This window comes from Apostichopus japonicus, chromosome 9 (genome assembly GCF_037975245.1).
Source record: "Apostichopus japonicus isolate 1M-3 chromosome 9, ASM3797524v1, whole genome shotgun sequence".
Lineage (NCBI taxonomy): Eukaryota > Metazoa > Echinodermata > Holothuroidea > Aspidochirotida > Stichopodidae > Apostichopus > Apostichopus japonicus.
The window spans coordinates 10,987,711-11,004,158 of NC_092569.1; the positions used below are offsets into that span (position 1 = coordinate 10,987,711).

Here is a 16,448-nt window from a genome sequence, read left to right on the forward strand (position 1 = left end):
TTCGATCTTAACGTTCTTTGTTCTTTTTTAATTATTTCAAATTTTACCGACCAACTCTTTAAATTAGATTGCGTCATCAGTCATCAGTTGTCAAATGAAGAGGCGTAGAAATATGCGATTCAAGTGATTTATTAATTGAACCAAGGCCACAAAGTCCAGAGGCTCCCAAAGGGTTTGCCCTTCCATATTGAATTAACGAATCACAATTGGTATTTATGTTCCCTTATGAATATTTGAATTATTGCCAAAGTGTCTATGCTTCATCGCTAGGGCCAAGGTGTTAAGGGCTAGATTAAGGGGCATTGCAACAATTTCATATGATTTTCGTTCTCTCGTAGAGCTTTCAAAGCAAAAACATCCATATCAGAAATGGGAGTTATGGACCCACCCTGCATTATTCACATACAATGCCGCAAGAAACCGATAATAATTTCCAGTTTTGTATTGAATTCGACGGCACATGTTACTGTCGTTGGTGGGGAAAAAGACAATTAGCTTGTTTTCTTTTACCGGTTGCTTTAATACCATTGGGCTTTATAAAACTCAGTTTATAGCACTTTGTCGCAAACGTTATTAATGAGGAATACTTTTACCAGAACAATAGGAATGAAAAATTCAAATTGAGTACTGCATTAACATTTGTCCTGCTGAAGTTCCTAGAAAAATATTATTGGTTTATATTAACTTTCCTACGACAGAATATTTTTTCAAAACCCGATGGATGGCAACACACTTACACATTTCACGAAATTTGGTTCACAACTCGTTTCATCGGTAAAAGGTGTGTTCAATTCTTAGTAACGCTAAGGAATTCGTATAATAGTATACTGTACGGAATAAAACAAACGATAAGCCAAAGATCTGAAAGGTGCAAATGTAATTTGGGAATGGGAATGTATTTATATAATATAGCCTAATATATAAGTAAAGCCCATATTTTTTTTTGAGTAAGGTATAGAGATGTTTATCGCCAGCAAACAATTTCTGTCAAATTTCATCCATATACAAGGCAGACACAACTGAATACTTGAATACAACATGTCGTGTTGATACTCTCAAATGAAAACAGATCGAGACCATTTTATTTGTTGATATTTTTATTTTGCGTTTTGGTTAGCTTACACAGAAGTTCGTGTTTTACTTTAAAATGATAAACAAATGGATGCAACAGATGTATATTTCCTATGTGAACTTTCCTAGATCTTTCTTCCACTTCAATTTTTCTACACATAACTGTCTCAGTGGACTGAAAGTCCTATGCTTTTGAATGTGTCCTCCTTATTGTTGTTGTAATACTCAATAGTTCTCTGAAACAGAGAGAACAAATGATATAGTCAGATGATTTGTTTGTATGCAAGGCTGACGAGTAAATTCTGAAAGGAAATGAAAATGTATTTGCATAATTGCTAACGATATTTCAGGATCCATATTTTACGAAACTTCACAATCTATATGTATATGAGAGATATTGCTTTTTTTTATCCAACTGGTCGTATCCTCATTTTTGTGCCCGCGATACCGCAATCGTTCCCAGAAAGTTTATACCAAAAGATTCCGCGGTAGTCGCTGTACTGGTAGTCTCCGTTGAGGTTAGCATAAGTGCAATGGCGGTAATATCCCTTTCCATACCATTTAAAGCAATGATTGGTATCATTATGATAACGACGAGGGTACCACCATGCACCTTGATGCCTCTGTGCACAGTTGCAATCATCCGTGCCATCGTTGTCCCTATCGCGCGTGCTGAACGGATCTCCGGAATTCGAGCCCATAGAGTTATAACCTGAAAGGATGGAAATGAGGACGTATTTAATCAGCATCGCATACATAGGGAACTGAAAAACTCAAACCATAACATGGCAGGAATTTCTTGTCAGTTAAACATCTTCTAGAATTCATTTAATAACCGTATTTAACCTTTAATTTATATGTAAACATGCTTGCAAGTATTATTATGATTTTGTTTAAGTGCAAAAAAAAGTATGGTTATTTATAGTGAGAGGAGGGGGAGTGGGGTGGTGGGTGTGGATAAATGGATATAATTTATCGCCACTTCGATTTGAAAACTATACGTATTTATTCTTTCTGTAAGCCAGGTTCGTACATTAAGGTTTTCCAATATACTCAATTCATCGGAAGTGAAAGAAATATGCGATTAGATGAATTTGTTTAAGGGCGAATCTAAGGGGATAAGATGCATCATTCAGGAAGTCTTTCCGTCAACGAGATTATAACTACCCAATTGTGCATTAGTTCAAAACTTGTTTTCGCCTTTGAGAGACACATTCACCAATTTAACATCACATCATATTTAGTGTCAATATCATCACTTCCATATGTGTGGTGTGCATGAGTCACATTCTATTAAATTATGTACATCATTGTATTTGTTCAGATTAATGATATCATAGTAAAGTGATTAATGAGGTGAAGAGGTCGTGATCCCGCCAAACCACGCAACTCTATCGCTTATCACAGTAACACTTCAAGCGATATTTGGTTAATAGTGATATTGCCCACATCTATTACAGCAGATTCAGTTGTTGTGTCAAGTTTAAAACGTTTAAAGTGTTCTGAAATTCCAGTTTTTCAGATTCGAACAGTTGAGGTCATCATTGTTCGTGTCTTTTCGATCAGCAAGTGGATTGAATAGCATTAGGCTCAGTTTTTTTTTTAATTATGATATATTTAATAACTGCATCTTCCAATGAGTGAGTAATGCCAAACGTGTGGCTGGTCAAATTATATTAAACTTGGTTGCATTTTTGTTTCCCATTCCCTTCACAAAGTTTAGCCACGATGTCTTGGAGGTTTATTAAAATCACTATTTAAGACAATACTGATGTAGTAGATTACGAGTAACAACAAGACGTGGTTATATATTATATGTATATATGTTTTGTTTCACTTAGCAACTTCTGTTTCTCGAGCATTTTTCTGTGGATCATGTGGAGTGTGTTGTGCAATGTAAACCAAACCAAGAACGAAAGTTATCAAACCAAAGCCTTATAAAGTAAATGTTGCAAAATACATCAACCTGCATTTCCAGAGAACGAGCCTAAAGAGAGCGTATATTTGTCATCCTCATCTCCAATGCTGAATCTGGAGTAGAGGGCGTAGTACTGTGAACCAGCTGAATCTGTCAGATCCACCTTAAGTTGGTAGGTCTTCTGAGTTGTATGGTCGTGAATCTTGTCGTTACCAAGCCAGTGATCACCGCTTAGACTTCCAAACCCGTTCCTGTACGCATTCCAACCACGATAGAAGTTAACTGAACCAGACCTCCTTCGCTGGAGAACCTAGAAATATGTAAAGGTATAAATATGATATAAAGTTAAATATCGTTCCAATGCTGTTTTCGTCATTGTTTCCTCGTACACTTTTATCTGATATAATATTTATTATATCTACCTAGTGCCCAGCAGGTATTTTTTTCAAAACCCGATGGGTGGCAACGCACTCACACATTTTAAGGAATTTGGTTCGCAACCCGTTTTAAACGTAACACATGTGTTGTAAATACGTAGTAACGATAAGGAAATCGTATAATACTGTACAAAAGAAAATAAGAAGGTAAATTCATGTATCGCCACATATCTAAAATGGCGCAAATGAATGGAAATGTAATTATTTTAATGAGAAAGTTCACGAAATGTTTATCGCCAGTAAACAATTTCTGCCACAGAGTGTTGCTCTTAAAGGTGTCTCAGAACATTGAACATGTTTCTCTCGTGAAGAAAGCTAGGCCAGCCAGTACCGTTATGTTTAGATACTGATATTGGTGTCTAGAAGCTGTTTCTTGTAAGACGACACAAGACTTACGCAACTGAGAGCTAGTAGCGAAACAAAAAATCGTAAGTGCATTGGACATCTCTCGCTCAATAAATACACTCAGCCCCCCCCCCCCCCCAGAAATCTCAAATTCGTTATGTGAAATGATCTTTCCGGTGAGTGTTAAGTTCAATAGATATTCAACGTCAGACATGGTGATGCACAGTCGAATTGATATATCGACAAAATTGTCCTGTTTAATCGAGAAGAAGCTTCGTAGTGCCTTTTTTAAATTTAAACCTGTACTGCCCGTGGGCCGCGTTCAATTCGATCAAGGCGGTTAGAAGGTATCACTCTCTTGTGAAAAGTGAAGACTTACAGTCCATCCTCCTCCGTCTGTTGACATCTCACAGTAGACTTGGAAGCCAGAGTCCTCCCAGCCAGTAGGATAGATGGTATAAACCCCATCGGTATGGATCCCTGTATTGTATATCTCGTAGCAATCCTTCAGGGGTCTTTTCCGAATACACGTTATCCCATCTCCTTCAAATCTATCGTTGCAAATACATCTTTGCACACCGTCTCTCTCCTGACACGTTGCATCGTCACTACACCGGTAGTCATCTTCATGAATCAGCCGATTATCGCTGCAGTTAACACGGGAAGTACAGTCAGAATTGACAAATGATTCACCGTCCTGTCGTGGAAAATATACTTTGACAATTTCAGTTTATCAAAAACCCATTTGCTGAATCACTTGTTACTAATGAATTTAAGTCAAATTGCCATGACCAGTGAGTTTTCAAGTAATACTCATTAATAGTTCATAGAATAATATATGCAAAGAGTAACCTGAAAGATTTAGCGAAGAAGGAACATCGTAAATATAAGTAATACAGCATGTGGAAATGAGGAATTGACTAGTGCTTCCATACCATTATTAGCTTATGGAAGAAGTATACAAAATCAGCATATATCTTTATAGCAGCTTCAATGAGAAAAAAAACAAACTTCTCACTGATCCATTGACTTACATTAAGCACACTTCCCTTTTCTTGTACAAAGCATCCACACTGACTTTCAGGTATGCAGTCCTCTCCTTGTATCATATAACCGTCTGGACAGATGCATCTGCCTGATTCCATAGATGCTAAGGGGATACACGTATTTGGTTCGGTACAACGTCTCTCACATGTACTGTTAGCAAACTTCGTATTCGATGGACACCACTCAATAAATGGACCTGGGTGAAGGTAAAAGAAAAAAATAATCCTAAAATTGACTTGGTGGTTTGACGCATTGAAATTATTAAATGGTCTAGAAATAATGTCGTAATCGCTGCCAATAAACCCTTTATCATCCACAGTAGAGACAGTGGGTGGGGAGGGGGGGGGGGTGAAAAGATTAACTCGTATTAAAATTATGGTAAGCAACCCTTTTTGACAACGACAAGGACATTGTTAAATTCTATTATTACGTTAAGTTTAATAGTTCTATAAATATATTCTAATAAATATATGTTTCAATAATTCTACATGAAACTCTAAAAGAAACCTTGAACAATTGAAGAGAAACGTTGCACGTACCTAACAGAGTTTTAATGAAAACATGAAATAAGATTGAAAATCGTGCTTCGTTGAGATAAAACCTACATGTAAATACAGGACCTTTACCTGCATTGCCACCTTCGTCTCCAAGACTTTGAATAGAATATTGGCTCCATTCACCAACGATACGAAAATCGTCGTAGGTCACGTGATACGAGTGCCCTGCAGCATTCGTTAAGTCCAAACGAAGTTGATACTTCTTTTGATTTGTTAGGTGAGCGATTTTTTCATTTCCTAACCAAAATTCACTTCCCAAAAATCCAAAACCGTGCTTGTAATCTAACCAATTCCGATTAAAGTTGATGAATCCATTCGTCCGTCGCTGTATTACCTGTCGTAATAAAAATGAAGGTAGGTCTATGTTCATATCTTCCACAATGGAGAGAATTTGGTTTTCTTTTGACGGTTGGAACTGATTGTTTGGCAAAATTGCTGAAAATTTTCTGAGTATTTTTGCCAAAAACCAAATCTTCATAGGATTTTTCCAACGCAAAGACTTGATAATTTCAAGTTTCCATGATATTTGCAAATCCATCTGGCAACAGCAGAAAAGATTATCCACAGAACAAAATAATATTTCTACAACAAAGATATATTTTAATGAAAATTCTTAGTACGGAGAACCTTGTCTGAATTAAGTTAACATTCTAAATTTATCAGGTTTCAAGATTTTGATTAACATAATTAATGCTTTTGAACAGCATCAACTTCGTTTACTACGTTGGTATGACATTTTAATGCTGCTTAGTGAAGTACAGTCAAAATTGTGTCTCCTGTTGTTCGAAGAGGAACGCAAAAAAATGTCAGTATTAAGTTCCTGGTTGTTTTAGGTATGCGTTGATCTATTTTATTGACTGATGCAGCATTATTTTAAAGTTTTGAAACTATTTATAAGCTTGGCTAACGTTTAACTTACCGTCCATCCATCACTGTCTAAGTCGTTATCACAGTACACTTCGAACGCCTCTGGGAAACCAGCAGGTTTGATTTTGTAGACACCAGATGCATTTTGGGTATTTGAACATGTATTGAGGATTTCGTGGCAATCTTTCGGGTACTCGGTTGATGGAAATATAAAGTAAGATAAACCTATTTCAGGAAATAACGGATAAAAGCAACATGAACTTTCTCTTTTTCTTCTGCAGCCATCAGTATCTATGGATGTATAGGTTACTTTTTCGATTATAAACCTGTAAATGTTTAATTGTAATAATGTCTACCAGCATTTCTGCTAAAAAAGAGTCATCCAATTGTTTAATTTAATTTTGTATAGGGTCCTTTTTTTCATGTAGGTCTTTAACTTCATCAAAACAATTACCCAGTTAGTTGACACGCCGATTACTCAGCGGGCCAATCAAATCACCTTAACAGCATTTAAAAAGATCGAGAAAGCTATAGTGTCTGTCATTGATTTACATTTCCACCTTTCCTCAACAATTTGTATTAAATGTTATAACAATTTTTGGTTCCAATTTCTGATATTTAATTTATCCTGAAGATCTACATTAATGAACAAACGTAACGATGATTTCAAATACGAATACTATCACCTGGAATCGTAAAAGGGTCTTTTGAATCATTGTAAGCTAAAGTGTAAGGAATAAACTTATAGTCAATATCAAATGGTAACTTACTCGATGATTGATCTGTGACGTCAGGAGAAGCCTGCATATAAGACAATGAACGTATATACTGATCTTTATATTCTCACTGCACATAAATATCAATGAGATGTTCGAGTATAAGATATGTGCAATCATGTGTTCCTTTCACTTTATTAAATATTAAAGCATTAATTCTGTGACGAAGTGCGTAAAATTGTCATTACTATTGAGATGATCGCAAATTCTAAATACATAATCTAAACAAGACAACAGTTTTTACGGCAACAACTAACGTATAGAAGGTCGGGTTAAAAAGCCATTTCTGGAACAAAGAACCGTTTTTTTTTCTTAAAGCAACATATTAGACAAAGTGTTCGGTCGTCTCAAAGATCATATTCACGTCATCAGATTCAGGTATCTTCAGAATAACAACAATTGCCAAAAACATATTTTCTTTGTATATTCCCATGTCGGTATATGATTTTCCTTTTTGTAGGAAACATTTGATATTTGTGAGCAGCACATTCTACGATTGCTTTTCTTTCTCTCTCAAGACAATGTTGTAATAGGCAAATGTATTACTTTTCGTTTCGATTCGATTTGATGATGTACAATGCAGAGCTTAGACGAAAGTATTTGATGCGAGATGACTATTACCGCTCTATAGTTTATATTTCATTTCACTCATTTTTGTTATCATTTCATTGTTTTCTGAAGCAACATTTTCATTCTGTTTGGAAGTTGCCAGATCAGTTTCTCACTACAGTCTCCCAACAAACTAAGGCAAAGTGTCAATAACGTTCGACAGGAAAACGTAATAAAATTAAATAGACATTCTTGGCACGAGATCCTATCGCAGTGAACAAAGACTTTGTAGGAATTAAAAGCAGATGCTCAATCCCTATGTTCTGGAAAAGATAATAATGAATTTCATTAGATCGTATGAACTTAATTCAGTACCATTATCTGGTGTCTGGATATAAAATGGAAATGCTGTTTTGTATGAACGGAATCAACGCTTTGCCGCTTAGACAATTCCTTTGTATAGATAAAAATCGCTCTGGCAAGTATAAGTGCACATTGATCATTTATTTGTTAAATCTAATGTCTCAATATTTTCATTATTCACCAAATTGCGATATTTTCTGCGAGCATGAAATGAAGTTAAACCGACAATGTGAACTCATTGGCTACTGAAGTGTAGCTTTATGTAACATTACAAATGTGTTTGGTATGTCCAGAACAGAGCGGTATAAATCTACAATATACATAAATTGCTAGCGAGTGAACCTCAATATGTAATCATCACATTATCATCAACTTATGCGTTAACCATGTATTTGTAAAGTTCTTAGAACACAACTTGGCTCAGTGACCCCTGATGTGAAGCTTTACTTAAAGTTAAAAATCTGCTATATCAATAGAAAAGGAAAGCTGTATAAATCTACAATAAACATAAACTTGAAGATAACCCCCTAAATTTTACCATCACGTATACAACTATAGTTAACGTTTCTCATGTTCTTAGAACATAATGCTGTAGGCAATTTTTCTGTGACCATACGAGCCATATCTGTAAGAGCGATTACGGAGATGGGTTTAACACAAGGATGTGTAAGTGAATTGGTAACCAAAAAAGGCCGAGGTAAAAGATGATGCTGATATTTGATATTTTAACCACAGATTTTTTGTCATAGCATAACTGAAAGCCTGTGAAGCTTTGCAGATTGTCAGATATATCATTTTAATAAACAAGAAAAATAATTCGTTCTTGAATCAGAATTAGTTTGGTCTTGTGTCTGATTAATTCTAAAGTTATATAACGGACGTACTAGGTGTTTAATACATTACTTCGACAGTTTCCTTAATCTGCATTGGATTTCTAGCTTTATCATAAAATAGCATAAAGCGTCGTCAATGTTAACAGTATATTTTAAAAATGAGTTTCTTGACACATAACCAACATGAGGTGTATAGTGTTAGGATTTGGTATTATCATATCTTTCTAAATGCAAAATGTTATTCTCAAACAAGGTTACGATCAATATAACTAATTCGGATACCCAAAGGAAACATGGTTAAGTAAAGAATTTAGAACACGAAATATTTCGTTCAGCTATAGTCCCTATATATATATATATATATATGTAAATATAATATATGTATATATATATATGTTTATATATATATATAAAAATATATAAATATAAATGTATATATATTTATATATAAATATATATATATATAATATATATATATATATATATATATATATATATATATATATATATATAAATAAATATATTTTAATGAAAATCGTAATGAGTTGGAACAGTGTAAAAACTTCCAGCCTACACCGGGACTCGATCCCGGGCCTCCCGGTTTATATATATATATATATATATATATATATATATATATATATATATATATATATATATAAATATATATTTTAATGAAAATCGTAATGAGTTGGAACAGTGTAAAAACTTCCAGCCTACACCGGGATTCGATCCCGGGCCTCCCGCTTGGTACGCGGACACCCTAACCAACTATGCCATGGACGCTGATTGTTATGTCCAGAGGTTCGGAATCGGTAAGGAAGGTTGTTACAAACATTGCAGTGATAATAAATGCACATTGTTAGATTCAATTTTGAAAGTTTACCCAAGATGATCTTTGTTGTAAAAAAATAACGGAGTTGTTAAATCTTTGTATGCAGTCCATAGCCTAAAGACATGTCACCCAACCAGACCATTTTTTGAGAAACTTACCGTTATTAATGCAAGGACATTGCATCCCACCAACAATGTGAAAAAGTTGACGCAGAAAAGTTCCCTTCTTTGGTTCTCCATCTTGCGAGCCCTGTGCTTTGCGTATAATAACTGAGATTATCTTCAGGAATTATCTTCGCCGTTTCACCTCAAATGCGGAAATTCTCGAAAAGTAAGTACCGAAGACGCTTGTTGAGACTTTGAAAGGTTTTTATCGTATTACATGACGTTTGCGACTACTAGACCATCCCATCTTGACAAGTCCCTTCTAGTCTTCCGTTAGAATGTATGTAAATAGAAGCTACGAAATGTCATGGAGTGGCATGATTGGGTGTGACAGCATTCTAATGCGCAAGTCTGAAAGCGGCTGATGTAATTTTAAATGAGGAAGTAAATGAAGATGTAAATGAATGAGTCTAGTATGACATCCTATTACATATACGATATATTGCATATGTATAATATGACTAGCGGAGGATGATGGACGGTAAGTCTAGTATGGCATCCTATAATATATAATAACCTATAATAAATCTAGTAAGACATCTCTATAGTATAGGCAATAACTTACATAAGCATAATATGACTGACGGAGGAGGACGGACGTTATAATCAAGTAAGACATCCTATAGTATAGACAATATTGGGTGTTGGGGTTATAAGGGTTTCCTCTTATGTCCTTTTTGACCATTTTGCCGCGATTGCTATCCAATTGCGATTGCTAGCCATGATGATAGCAACCCTACTTAGTCCCAAAAAATCGCGCCGGAAAGATTATGATTTCACGTACAAACACTTTCTGAAGGTGTTGATCGATTTTAAAACCAACTAGCTTTTTTTTGAAACACTCGTTGACTATTCTAACAATGTTTTGAAAAAGACGCCAACAAAAGCGTCAATTTCTGTTATATCGTTTAATGCAGGCTCTCAGCAGGTACATCCGACTGTGCACATTGTCATCGGCTGTGACGCAGAGGTGGGACGAATCCCTGTGAGCTGCAGCATTTCAGATAGTTCTTGCCCTTTCGGCGAGCGAAAAAACAAAACAAATACATGTTAGTAATATGCATAATCTCAATCAGTATAAACAATGTCATTCACCTACTCGTTGGGTACTTATCACTGCAACTAAAATTGTTACAATATCCGTAGTAGACATCCCGCGTGTGCTTTGGTCATTTAGGGGGCCGTTTCAATTTGGATATTACCTGGTATGTCTGTGAAAACCCACATTAAATTTCCACTTGTAGGTTATCGGGAATACTACCCAATCTACAAGAACGCAAGCAAGTGGTCCCTCATTAGTAAAATTTCAAGAATCATTTTTTGTCACTCTAAAAGTACATATTTACACTGAGATATTAAATTGTCTATTTCATAATCCACAATGACAGGGACTTATTTGGAGGATCAAAGTAACTCTAACAGAGTCTTTTTAAAAGCTTTGTAGCATGCTAAACTTTGGGTCCGATACGGATGACTTTGAATACCGTGAAAGAAACTACCTGGCAAGGTTATTTGTTGCATACACTCTAAAAAAAAATTACACAGGTTGTGTAAAATTCTACACAACCGCTGTGTAACTAGTGCACCTATCAACCTTGTGTAGAAACTACACAACTGTTGTGTAAGTGATCATTTACACAACAGTTGTGTTAAATCTACTCACAGTTGTGTATATCCCAATACACAATACTTGTGTAAATTGTACACAACCAGTTTGCAATTTCAGCACACCTTGTGTAAAAAAACATACACAAGTTGTGTTAATTCTACACAACCTTTTTACAATTGATTAGTGTAATGTACACAACTATGAGCACATATTACACATACTTTGTCCAGTCTTAACACATTCTGTAGCTATACAGTAGTTCATAGCACAGAGCATAAGTATCAATTAAAAAATAATATCCAGTATAGACTATACACAGCCTCAATGTTTTGTATCAACCATGTCCGGAATAAGGTTATCAGTTCTCCTGTTGTGCTTTACATATCTTTGGATGTTATAAATAGTAGCTTGCTAATTGTGTGGATTCTACAGTAAGACCTGTGTTAAACTTAACTGCAAATTGCTTAACTATAGATGTACAGTAGGACACTATTCACGATACAAAAAAGGATATCAATTTTCTTGGTATATATATATTTTGGGGAGATCAAAACAAATGTTCTCCATTACAATGAATAAAACCGTAAAACATATAATAAAGAGAAGAAAAGTTGATGGAATTCAGCGACTTACGTAACATAACAAGAAATAAAACAGAAATATGTACTTTAATAGATATAAACTATAAATCAATGGATTGGTCATATCCACATCATCATTGAAAGAATAAGTTGTAGGCTATTCTTCCTTTGAAACAAGTAATGGGTTTTACAATATTCACCATCATGGAAGTCACCCATAACACCATCAGTGCTCCCCCTATGTTCATTGACACATTCTACAAAGCCAGGACTCTCAAAAATATGATGACATCTTTGATAGGAACATAGTAGAAAACACGAGGGGTTGGCACCTGCATCACATTCCCATTAGTTATATCAGTTCTTGGTGCATACCCTAATGTTTTCTGTTTCTCAATAGGTTGGATGAAATTCTTTGATGCCAGCAGATACTGCAGTTGCTTGTAATCTGTCTCTATGTCATAAAACTGTTTTTGACAAAGTGAAAACTTCTCAAAGAGCTCAAGAACAGGCTCACTGTTAATATCAACATTCTGGCTATGCAAAAATGCTTTTGTGTTTTCTTTTAGACTGCCAACAAGGTCATCAAAAGGCTGAGACACATCTTGCACCATAGTTGACACTGAACTTTGAGACACACTACTGAAAGATTTAAGTTTGCAAATTAGCATGAGAGCTCGTTCCTTAACTTGCTGTTCATCAAGGTGATCCCACTCTTCATTATATGCATCATCATCACTATCTTCATCCATGTCATCAATGCAAATGTCATCTTGCTGTATGTTTCCTATCACAGCCTCCACAGGCAAATCATCATCTTGCTCTTGGATATGTTCTCCATTGCAAATATAAGGCATTGTGTGTTGTTTAATGATGTGCCTTTTGAAGCTGTAACTTTTCCAGAAGCTTTGCTGACATCCATTTTGTTCACACACTGCAATAGATCTAAAATCACTTCCTCTAAGCAAAGAAAAGGCTCTGAAATGTGCAAAGAGCCCCTTTATGCCACCATTAACTTCAGTTTGACAGTGGAAACACTGTAGCGCCATTGTTAATACAAAATTATATATTTCTTTGTAGTGTTTACTTGTTTTGCTAACTCCCTGGCAGTAATAACAGCTTCCTTATCAAAGTTTGTGGGATCAGAGAGAGCTTTATTATTTGTCCTGTTTGATTTTGTTCAAACCCTTACTGCACCTCCACTTGAAAAAAAAATCATCACCGTTTCTTTTCCTTCATTCTTCAGGGCCTCAAAGTTCCTCATAAACGTGATTCTCGGTCCAACTTTTGGGAACGTTCTTTTATTTCTTCCTTTCCCAGCAACAGGAAATTGTCTATGTCAATCTCATTTTCTAAAATTAAAAGAAAAAGATGATTTACTTGAAGTGTTACAAACAAGATATGGAATGGAAATGAACATTAGTCAAAATGACAGTTATTAACTGAACTGGTACTAAAGGTGTGTATGCTGGAACATCCACATGCCATTCATTACTTTGGAGGTATTCCCTGTTACTATCAGCACATAGAAATTGTTTCTTTTGCAAATCTGTGAACTAGCCTTTCATTGTCATTAATGAAAACTTATACCATAACTTCTGCACTTACAGATGGTCAGAGTGCATGACAAAACTACACAGAGGGATAAGCTTTGATAGGAATTTAGAGGCACAAACTGAAAACACTCAGCCTTTAATGCAAATGCACACAAGATTGCCCTATGCATTCAATATCCCCTTTCCCAACTTAAGGGAAAGCTGTAGTAATTAATCAATGATTTCTAATATATTGAAAAAATAGGTCAAGGCTTCTAGCCTCTGCTATACAGTATTAACATTAGCATTCTTGGGTTACAATAGCAATTGCCTAATCTATGTGAATTTCTATTGTGATATTTATGCAAACTTCAACAGCAACATGCCGAAAACATCGGTTCATATAGTTCACTACATAGGCCTAGCCTACACTACGCTCTGCACGCGACTTACGTAATTTAAACTTACTGTAGTGCACAGCAGATTCATAATGCTCTATGAAAAGTTCTGCTGGAATCCTGCTGGAGTATAATCAAAGTTTGATTTGAATACAGTAACCAATTTAGTGCTGTGCTTGGTATTTAAAGGCTAGATGAACAGCTAAACAGCAAAACTGCTGTACATAGTTGGTTGGGATTTTGATTGACTATAGCCTATTGACGAATGTGATCTGATCGCTGCATTGATGATTGCGCAAGGTGTCAGCCTGCATCGTTGACGCTAGCAGCCACAAAGTGCAATTGCATAACGCAGCTGATAATAGTAAAATATGATCAACTACGTAGTTTAATGACCGTTGTTAGTAGCCACTAGCTTCAAACAAGAAAGCTGTTTAGCTGGTGCCACAGAAGTATACATACTTCCATCAAATTTCAATGAATCAGCATCCTAGGAAAATACTATAAGCCTACAGGATGAAAATGGGTTCAGAAAATGAAGCAGACATGCACTCATAATACTTAGCAAATTTAGAAAACTTAGTTGCCCTTCTCATTAACAAGAATGTAGAATTATAGGCCTCAACTTTATAAAAAGGCCGTTACAGGGGAAATATTCAACTACATCATCAGCTCCAAGTCCAAGGGCTTAGAGTATAAGAAGCATATGTATTAAACCTGGCACCTGAGCAACATCAATTTTTCAAACTAAGGGGAGAATTCCTGGGAACAACCTTGGTTTGTTTTGTGTAGGCTTAGATTTAGAAGTAAGACATCAAATCAGGATAGGCCTATCTTCATGAGCTAGGATTGTACTTGTAGCCTCTACTCTAGTCATGAGTAATTTTCTCTTTCAAATCAAAATAAAAAAAACCTATAATGCAGGATTTTAGAAATATCCTATGATATTTTAAAAGGAGATAAATAAGTGCAATAGATTCGGCGCAGCCGTTTACTTTGATAAATAAAACGCTTTCGTTGATAAACAAACTATGCCTAGGCTATAGGCCTACTACTGTACTAGATATAGGCCTATGCCTATACTGTGTAACGTTAGGTCTAACGTTAGTAATTATTACTTGTACTAGGCCTATTACTAGTCTGTACACTACATTGTACGACTACGTGAGCCTGTGATTTGCATGAAGTTGCGTTGGCAAACCAAATTAGTTTCAAGAAATATTTTCAACTAACCTTCATATATGTCCTGCATATAAGAAAGACCCCATTCCTTGAGTTTTTCTTGGACAAAGTTCATAGTTGACAGGTAAAAAATAGGTAATTATAACAGCAGACGGTTACCAGCGTAAGTATTGATGACTGATAGAACGGCGTCAGTAAAGAGCAGCGCAGTGATATATAAAATTCCCGGGCGGCAGTTTATTGCCAGATAAAGCTACGAAATCTTAAAAAACATTTTTACTCAACTCAAAAATCCAGGAAAAATTAAAAGTAACGTGCAAATGAAATTATAAACTGATTTTAATTTTATAATCTGCTTACAGTACTGAATAAATTAATACATTGAAATTAAAGCAGGAAAGTGGTTGTGTAACTGACGAACATAGCTCGAACTACACAACCAAGTGTTAGTTTCAATTACAATTGTGTAAAATGACATTTACACAGAGCCTATGTAGAAATATTTACACAACTGTTTTAAGAGTGTAGTATGGAAATTAATACTCTGTTAGTGATACAGATAAAGAGTTTTGTGCATTTAAAATTACTATTGACTTAAATTTTGGCCAGGTTTTGCTGCACCATTAACTTAGCTATAAATTTGAGTAGTTATAGGGTTTTTAAACTTACTACTAGCTTCAGATAATTCAAACGATACATCGACCAGCAGGAAAAGGTGAATAAGTCGATTGCTTCTTTCCATTTTGAGCGGTTTATCAGTAAACATTATCTGTTTTCAGCTTACCCTCTTCACACTTACAACAACGATGACTAGAATTGCCAAACTGCAGCAGGAAATGTGTACTTTAAGCTACGCCTTATGCGCATGATCAATATGATGAAAGATTACCAAGTGTATATGTAATAAGTGGTTGCCATCTTATTATCACAGTAAGGCATACATTAATTGGTGTATGCTTTAGAAAGATATTTGCCTGCGGAGATGTGTATAATAATGTACTTTTTTTTAAACGTTGGAACATTGATGAGCAAGTGTCGCTGATTGGGTAATCGATTTAAGCGTTACGAATGCATGAAGTGACTGAGGAGTCGAAATACTATTTAAATTGTATTAAGGTAATAATATCTACCTGGTTTCGGTTTTATTGGTCGAACGTTTCAACACTTTTACATCTAAGAGAGTATTTTGTGTAAGTTTTTGCCTGTTCTTTTCAATTTTTTCTTGTGTGAAGTGTCATGTGTGAGGTGTGAGGTGTAACCGGTCAGTTTTGTAGAGAAAACAGTACTAATGAACTTTCGGTTTTACTTTGTTTTGTTTCTCATATTTGTTTGTTATTTTCTATTTATATCTGCGTGATTTCAAGGATTCAAGATCTCTTCT

The 16,448-nt window shown here is 35.3% G+C and overlaps 1 protein-coding gene across 1 annotated transcript; it reads right to left on the reverse strand.

The window, feature by feature from the left end:
* Window positions 1-1,104: 1,104 nt before the first annotated feature.
* Window positions 1,105-9,852, reverse strand: LOC139974078 (uncharacterized). The gene is made up of 8 exons (XM_071980997.1): window positions 9,757-9,852; window positions 7,013-7,043; window positions 6,295-6,467; window positions 5,445-5,709; window positions 4,806-5,014; window positions 4,151-4,468; window positions 3,038-3,299; window positions 1,105-1,783 (listed from the first exon to the last, which is right to left on the reverse strand). Exons 1-8 carry the CDS (start codon window positions 9,835-9,837, stop codon window positions 1,479-1,481), a joined length of 1,644 nt encoding a protein of 547 aa, XP_071837098.1. The 5' UTR covers window positions 9,838-9,852; the 3' UTR covers window positions 1,105-1,478.
* Window positions 9,853-16,448: the final 6,596 nt, after the last annotated feature.